This window comes from Daktulosphaira vitifoliae, unplaced genomic scaffold (assembly GCF_025091365.1).
Source record: "Daktulosphaira vitifoliae isolate Bord-2020 unplaced genomic scaffold, ASM2509136v1 Scaffold_19, whole genome shotgun sequence".
NCBI classification, from domain to species: Eukaryota; Metazoa; Arthropoda; class Insecta; order Hemiptera; family Phylloxeridae; genus Daktulosphaira; species Daktulosphaira vitifoliae.
Window position 1 is genome coordinate 13,217 of NW_026099590.1, and position 9,005 is coordinate 22,221.

The 9,005-nt window shown below is 29.3% G+C and overlaps 1 protein-coding gene across 3 annotated transcripts in view; it reads left to right on the forward strand.

Annotated features, from left to right (window-relative positions):
- Positions 1–2,021: 2,021 nt before the first annotated feature.
- Positions 2,022–9,005, forward strand: part of LOC126908845 (uncharacterized) — a 19,125-nt gene continuing 12,141 nt past the window's right edge. Inside the window, exons 1-2 of one of the 3 annotated variants that reach the window (XR_007704848.1) lie at positions 2,022–2,949; positions 3,087–4,069. Coding sequence is in view for 2 of the 3 variants with exons in the window: in XM_050691158.1 (XP_050547115.1) it covers positions 2,078–2,949; positions 3,087–3,870 (1,656 nt within the window). In the remaining variant the exon portion in view is untranslated. Of the gene's footprint in view, positions 2,950–3,086; positions 4,473–9,005 lie in introns of those variants that run through there. The other 2 variants (XM_050691158.1, XM_050691157.1) reach the window with 2 other exon arrangements.

The following is a 9,005-nucleotide window of genomic DNA, read 5'->3' on the forward strand; positions in this document are numbered from 1 at the left end:
TATCGAAATCAATTTTTTGAAACATATTTACTGAACTTTTAAAAATATCAATAATTCGCTCAGTGCAATAAATCAATTTGTCATATTGTTTATTTAAATATTTAAATTTACACTTATTTAAAACAAAGCTTATAATTACATACAATGTTTGCATTACATTACTATATTCACATTTTAATAGAAAAGTTAGTATTGAGTTTTTATTTTTAATTAAATATTTCTTAGGACTCTACATTAACTGCGTGGTTACTCCAAAATTTAAGTAATAAATTTACTACTCAGAGTGATAAAATTGATGTTGAGAGCCCTTGAGTATTATTTTGTAATTGCGTAGAGTATAAAATACATGGTCATTAGACTGTCGTCGGCCACAAGAATGTGTAGACCAAGGAATTTAGGGCAATGATGGGCGAATAATTCCCACTATAGATATCATTTAGTCAGTGGTGGTTTAGTATGCGCTAATTACACTCTTGTGTTATTCCATATCATAATTCTACTTCATTCTAATTCATTCCATGTCATTCTAATCCGTTATCCCCATTCATTTGTATTAATATTAAGAATTAATGTTGTGTTCTATTATTTATTGATCAGTCACATTTTATATTCTAAATTTTATTGAACAGTGAGTGTTTTTTTATTAAGTTTTATTTCTTTGGTCAGTTCATTAAAAAGGTCAATCCATTTTGATATTCCGTTGTCTAAAATATTGATAAGTTCCTGATCAGAAAGTATTATGTCGAAACTAATGTGTCTAATTATGAATAAGCCTTATCCCCAAAAATGTCTTTTAATTTTTTCTCTATGTCTTCAATTTTACTCATATGAGAAAATTGAAAAATTATACACATAGACACAATTTTTCCCTCTCTCGGGGGAGATTATTAAATGATAAAATTTAATAACTAAATAATATTATATATTTATATTTTGCACTAACCATGGGTCTTCTGGCCTATGGTTTCAGTTAATCATTGTACTGCAATGATTGACGTATCACCTTATTGAAGCGAAATTACACGCACATGCAAATTTCGATACAACTAAAAGAGGAAAAAACATCGAGGGATCTTGTCAGTAAGAACATCGAGTTGGGCTCCGATATATGTCGTAAGTCGGTAATACCCCAACGTAGACACAAAAATAGTGCTTAATAATAACCAATATCTTAAATGACAAGTTCGACGTTTTTGCTCTTCTCAAGACCTCTCGTTGAATACACTGGTCAGCCCAAATCCGTCCAATTAGTGAACTACTAAAGGTGTACAGTTAAGATCCGTCAGCACGGTCTATCTCAAAAGTAGCAGACTTAAGGTTGGGTTGGCAGCCACCAGCACAGCTACCGTTTCACTATACCTACTAAAGAACAGTTAAACCCAAAAACTAGCCAGCATCCACACTAATTGTTAAAATTGACTAAAGGACCAGTAGTCAAACCATGACTTTTGTCGCACACACACACACACTCACAATTTTAATAACACAATGGATATAAAGTGTCAGTTTTCGAATAGTTCTATTCTATTTACGAAACGCAATAAACACTAATTTTTAAATGTTCACATAATTTTTACGACAATCCCCTTTACATGTTTCCCTTTCGCCTTATGACATAAATAATACAATTATTGATTCTTATAAATTTAATGTTTGACAATTTTTAAAATTTTTATTTTTTTGACAGTCTTTAGACGTTTAAGAAGTATGTTAGAAATTGTCAATTAAAATAATTTATTGAAATAAAAATTTCAAATTCATATTTTTTTATATAAATACAATTTTTAAAATTTTTAACCATTTCTATGACAATGAATTTTAAAGCAATTTGAACTTCAATTTCTATATATATATATCTACGTCATAAATATTTCTAAAAATATTTTACATTATAGAAACACATTTAGACAGTATTAAATATTAAACAAATCACCAATTGCAGTTAAAATGATTATAAAAAAAATTATGTCGTTCTTTTTCTATTCAATAAAGTAACAGCTATATAAAAAAGAATTTTAAATTATTTTATTCATAGATATATAATATAATAAATTTCGTCTCATAAAATTAAAAAAACATGTTTAAAAAAATTATTTTATATGAGTTTTTCTTATATTGGCAATTAAGTCAAATTATAAATGTATATTGTGATTCTCAAAGTAAAAATTTTAAAAAATATCTTATTAACTCATTAAACCACATTCGTGTTCAAAATGGATGGGACTCAATTCAACAAACAGAAATTAAACTTGAGAACTTCACAATTAACACCAAAAGCGTCACAAGTGAAATTATCGATGAAACTAACTTTATACAAAAACTCTACTTTATAACTTGTCTCTTAAATTGTGAATTTACTAATATATTGCAAACTTTCAATGCAATGTTAGGCCTTATTTTAAATAAGTGTAAAGTGAATGTTTTAAAATATCAATGTGTGGAATTGAAATATTGCACAAAGCTACTTTTTAATATTTACAATTGTTCAATAAATATGTTTAAAAAAATGTTGAAAACAGCAAAATATCTCGACAAAATCGATCTACGAATTATAGACTCGCCTATTCTTAATATTAAAACTGTAGATTCTGAAATAAATTATTTTTACAAATATATATTAGAGTTAAGCAATGACTCATTTGTTAATTTTTCTACTATTGATAAATGGGTCAGTACTTTTGAAAATATAAAAAATTTCAATAAAAAAGTTGAATTAGTGATATCAAATCTTTACAATATTAGAAAAGTGTGTGGGACAGAACACAAAAGTTCTATTTTAACCGATTTATTGATGAAATATAACATCGATCAAATGGATCAACTGGTTGAGAATTCCTACGATTATATTAATAATATTCATAAAGATCTTGAATTATATATTTTGGATAGAACTGAAAACTGTTACTCAAAACTAGGCTTTGAACAATTAAATGGAACAAATACGTTCAAGTAAGATTTATAGTTTAGTTGCCTAAATTTAAGAATTTTATTCTGTAAACATCATTCTAGTCACTTATTTTTTAAAAGGTAAAATTTTTATGATAATAATTTTGAGCTATCATACATGACTTTTTTTTTCTATACAGGTATATTTATTTCAAAAGTAAGAAATATAACAACAATGAAGGTATTTATTTGTGTAATCATTTATTATCTCACTCTGGTTGGATGTCATGGAAACATATAGCTGTTGAAACTGAATATACAAAAGGAATGTCACTGTATTTTAAAGATATTTTACAAATAGTTGATATGAATAACTATGATTTCATGCAGTCATATCTTGCACTTATTTTAAGATGTCGCTATATTGAAATATTTAATAATTTTAATTTAATGTTGGGACATATAATTAATGCTTGTAACTATGAAAATAAAATTAATTGTGCGGTTAAGCTTTATAAAACACTAATGACATCCGATGATATGTTTAAAAAAATGTTATTTGCTCTCATTACTATGAGACACTACACAATAGATAAACAATATATGCGTCAAGAATTATTAATAGAGAAACTGGTAGAGATTTTTATTGAATTTCTTAATGATGTTAGAAAAAAGTATTTTTCCACATTGTTATTTACTAATGGTGGACTTTATGAAGCTCAATCATTCCTTGAAGACCTAGCACAAGTTCATACTTCTGTTTTACAGAGAAAATTTTATGACGTAAATCAATACAACATGAAATATTGCAAAATTATAGAATATGAAATAGACATAATTACAACATTTGAACAATTGATTAAAACCAATACCCTAACTGAATGTAGTACTCTTCATGTTATGTGTGATTATTTGGAATCATTTTTTCTAAAGGTTGTGAAAAATGATTATGAGTATTTAGGTTTCAATGATTTACCTTGTTAACTTTGATTTTTTATTGAAGACTTAATAAAATAATGGATATATGTTATTATAAAATAATTATTTTTTCCTAAAAATATTTGTAATACGACAAAAAGTTTTCTTTTCTGTATATTTGTATATTATGGTAATATTTTACTTTGGTTGAGCCGATTTTCGAACGTATAATCGCCGTGCTTTATCAGTAATATTATGCTTGGAGGTCGGTGAATAACCAAAGACGAATATTCTCTAATTATAAAAATTGTAGGCTTAACAATATTTTAGTTTTGTTGGGAAGCTGAGAAGACATTAGTTTTATTATGTGTTGTATTTTATTTTTTTTCTATTACTACTCAATCTGAGCTCTCACTTGATGAACAATACGTAGAGCACCATTCAACTAAGAAGGTATTAATTTTACTATAATGTGTTTTTTTTTTGCGACTGTGAATGCTCAATCACAGCTCTCACCTAACCGATTTCTTTCAACAATATGTCAAACTATCACAAATTGTATATAGTCGAAAACATCCCCTTCAAAAATTTAAAAAAATTCCCTCGTTCCTCATAAACGAGAGTAATTCCTCAAAAAATTACAATTTAAAAAATCGTTCATTTACGACATTTTATCAATTTTTTTCCTTAAAACTGCCATAACTTTTTTAAAAACAAACAAATTATTTTTCATTCCACATATTCCATATTCAAAAAAAAATGCTCTGTTTGTGTTAAACTCTGAGTTTTGTATTTTATTTTACAATACTCTTTATGGGAGTACACGAATTTTAATTAATATTATATTAATCTGTTGCGTATACAGTCATATGGTGTCTTTGTTGTGACCGCCCCATCAATATGTGATTGACCGCTGGTAAAAATAATTTGACGAGTTCCACGCGACTCGATTAAACGAGTCATTATTCATTAGCAATCAAACGCTCGCTTGAGTATCGTTGATACTGAATAGTATATTATCGTTTCTCATTCTTTTTCTTTTGTGCTCTTTTGAAGCATCGCAAAGGTGTATACGCGCATAGTTTCGCATACGCCAAAATTCGCCACCCTCTGGACGAGTTAACTTCATTTCCACGCTGTGGAACGAATTCTGTACCAAGTCTCCAGTTATTGGCAATCCAGCCACAATCAAGGTCGCTGTCATCCATGGACATGCAGGTCACATTTATTGTATATTTTATTGGTAATTTGTGTATGAATATATTAAGTATATCTGTGTATATATAGCCTTAATTAATTTAAGATTTTTTTATGTTTTATATAAGATGTTTTACTTTGAAATAATAATATAACTCTAAACATCTTTCGACAATCCTTTTCTTATATACATATCACGACACGCAAGTAGTATTCACCTTTTAAATTTTAGTTAAAGAAACACTCAAACAAAATCTAATTGACATAGTATAGAAAGTTAAACTTATTTAAATTTTTTTGCTTTTTTTAAGTCATTAAAATAACTTTGAAATTTGAACTAGTTTTTAGCTTCGATGCGAAGCTGAGAAGGTGTTGATTTTACTAAGATGTGTTTATTTATTTTATTTTTTTTGTGTATGTTACCACTTTTTCTCAGCTCTCACTGAACAGATTTTTTTCAACGATACGTCAAAAGATCACAAATCGTATCTAGTCGAAGACATTAACCTCAAAAATTTTTTAAATTTTCCTCGTTCCCCGTAAACGGGGGAAACCTCCAAAAAAATTACAAATATAAAAATCGCTAATTTTTAGAATTTTTTCAATATTTTTTACTTAAAACTGCTATAGGCAAAAAATATGTGAATACGCCCCTGATAACTTTTCAAAAATGACAAAATCGATATAATTTTTTTTTAAAGATGCATGATATTTTTATTTATCATTTGATGTATTTTTTTTTATAAATCTGCCCACAGGGGGGGATTCAAAATGATATGTTATTCACAAAAAATTAACTTTTTCTACTTAATTTTTGCATGTGTTCGGAAATACTGACACTTTTATATATACCTTAAACTAAAGATTATGTCATATACTTTATTTGAAAAAAAAAATTGGTTTTGTATTTTATTTTAAAATAACTTTAAAATTTGATTTAGCTTAAATTGTTTTCTTTTTCGGTAGACGGAAGCGACGTGAGGTTACCGATTCAGCAACACANCGTGAGGTTACCAATTCAGCAACACATGTGTCTTACGTGCTTTGGGTACAAGGCTTAAACTCGCCTTAATAATAAGATATCCCTATCGACAGTGGACATTTTACCATCTTCGCGATCACTACTTTTGCCTGATAATTAACTTAACTTCGCTACCCCGTATATTATAGTGTGTGTGTGTGTCGCCGTCAGCTCCCTGTTGGATTATGTCATCTCTAGGTGTCCAGCAGGTTGTATTATCTATTTAATATTTCAATTGTTTAATAAATATTTATTTATATCGTTGTTAACCTAAAGTGTTATATATATATATAGTGTAGTGCGACACTTGGTAGTTCCTCAAAGGGAATATAAATTAAATAGGAAACTTCAGTACCTAAGGTAGATATAGCCTAGCCAGCTATCCCCCGTTGGTCCCTTAGAATACTGTCGACGGGCATTTAGGCTAAACCCCTAAATAGCGACGTAACAATNTCGACCGGCATTTAGGCTCAACTCCTAAATAGCGACGTAAGAATTGGTGGAGGCGCCGATCTCTCTGTTTTATTTTAAACTTTCAGTGAGGGATCCCCCCCTAAATGTACTACAATTTTTATATACCGCTTTTCACGGTTAATCTATAAATTAAATATTTTTTATTTATTATTGGCTCACTTTATTATAATAGTAACAATTGTAGTTAGGTATAACTATAAATTAAGTCTTTGAGTTACATAATCTTTTATATACGTTTATATGCCTCTCTGTTATTATTATTTAAAACGCACCTTTAATAATCAAACTTATAGAATTTCCGAAAGAGTTTGGAATCTATTAGGTTTTGATAATAATATTTTGGAACTAACACCAGATCAGGTTATTAGTTCATTTGAAAAGAAAAGGGGTATTTCTGTTTCTAAGGCTTTTGACCATACCGCTTTTATAAAATTTCCGGTAGGAGCAACTCTAATTTACGAAAGCACTATATTCGAAGTTTATAAACGAGAAAGTAAACGGCAATATTTACCGAAACAGTTTCAACAAATCTCCCTTTTAGAAAAAATTGAAATTTTAAAAAAAGATACGAAAGGGTATTATTTTTGCTATTGTACAAAAGGGGAATTACTTAATATTTTGACATTTTTAAACGCAGAACAGCTGATTAACAGTCACACTAAAGATTTGATAAATAAATTACGTTCTGTTTTCAAACAACCACCCCTCTCAGAAAAATACGAATCTGATTCGGACTCCGAAGCAGAAAAACTTGATAAAATTCCAAGTACTCTGCCGGTTCCACTAAGCACAAAAAGCGCTTCTTCGAGTGAATCGAACACCCCTACCGATCTCGACAAAACCGTTGTCAAATTTCCTTTAGCTAAACCATCAGAAATTTCACGCGAAGTCACTGTAGAACCTAAACCTATTTTCGCGCAAACAAAACGTTTAGAAAATAAACTAATTAAATTAATAACTACTATGGCTAGCTCAATTTTACCACAACAGTTCTCGGGTAAATTATTGGAGGATATTATTAGATTTTTTTCAAATTTCGAACGAGTTGCGAAAGCTAACGGTTGGGATGATAATATGAAACTCGTTATGTTACCACTTTCCCTTAAAGGCCAGGCACAGACAGTGTTTGAAAATAAAGAGGCAGAAGTGGATGTTCCTACTTGGCAGGCAATGAAAAATGTACTAATTAGATATTATAATTCAGAAGCCCAGAGAAGAATGAGACTTAAGAAATTAAGAGAGAGAAAAAAAGAGGACCATGAAAGNAAAATTAAGAGAGAAAAAAAGTGGACCATGAAAGCATTTTAGATTACTTTTCTAATGTTAAAGCCGAATGCAGGAGAGCAAACGAGGATATGTCAGAAAGTGAAATAATAGACACAATTTTAAACGGTTTGCCCGACCAATATTTCGAAAGAGTAGGTTGGGTTGACGTTAGTTCATTATCGGTATTAGAGGAAAACATTATAAAAATAGCGAGCTTAGGCATAGACAAGAAAATAAACGATAATAAAAAAATACAACAACAGCTTGATTTTTTAAGAGAAACCCTTCAGAAGAATCTGAGTTTGAATTCGGGTAAAAATAAGTTCAATGGGAATAATAATAGGAATAATAGCAGGAATTTCAATAATAATAATAGGAACCTTAATAATAACAGTAAAAATTTCGATAATAATTATAATAATTTTGGTAACAACAATGGCAATAATTTTAACAATAACACTAGATATAAAAATAAATATCATAATTACAATAATTCAAATCGAAAAACAGACGGTCATTTTTACAATTCTAATAATAATAATAATAATGGTAACTACAGAAATAATCACAATTTTAATAATAATAATTCTTATAATAATAACAGATTCTCTAATAATACAGGTCAAAATTATAACAATAATAATGGTGGGCGAAATCAGGGCGCAGGAGGTCCGTCTACTAATAAGTGGGCCCCGAATCAGCGGCGCCCGCAGCAAACTCAAAAAAACGAATAAGTCAAAATTCGATGGTTAGGGCGAATTTTGACACTCTTTCGCGACCTAGCCAAAAAGTTCAATCACCAGCTCCCATTACGAAAGCAACATTAGCGCAAAATAATTTAAATATCACAGGTGTCTCTAATTGTTTTAACATTTTTTCAAATTGCGCATCGGTCCCTCAACCTATAATAATTGGGAAATTAAATAGTATTGAGTCAAAGTTTCTTATTGATACGGGGGCATCGATTAGCATAATAAGTAGCGCTACACTTCCCATGAATCATGATATTATTCCAGCCCAAAACGCATCCCTTACTACAGCAAATGGGTCCCCTTTAGATTTATTAGGTACAACCTCAATTGAAGTAAATTTCTGTGAGCATAGTTTTATTATTGAATGCGCTGTCGTTAAAAACTTAAATGGGTATAATCTTTTAGGTAATAGTTTTCTACACAAATATAAGGCTAATATTGATATGTATGATTCGAAAATTATTTTATTTGACGGACCACACAGGGTGACC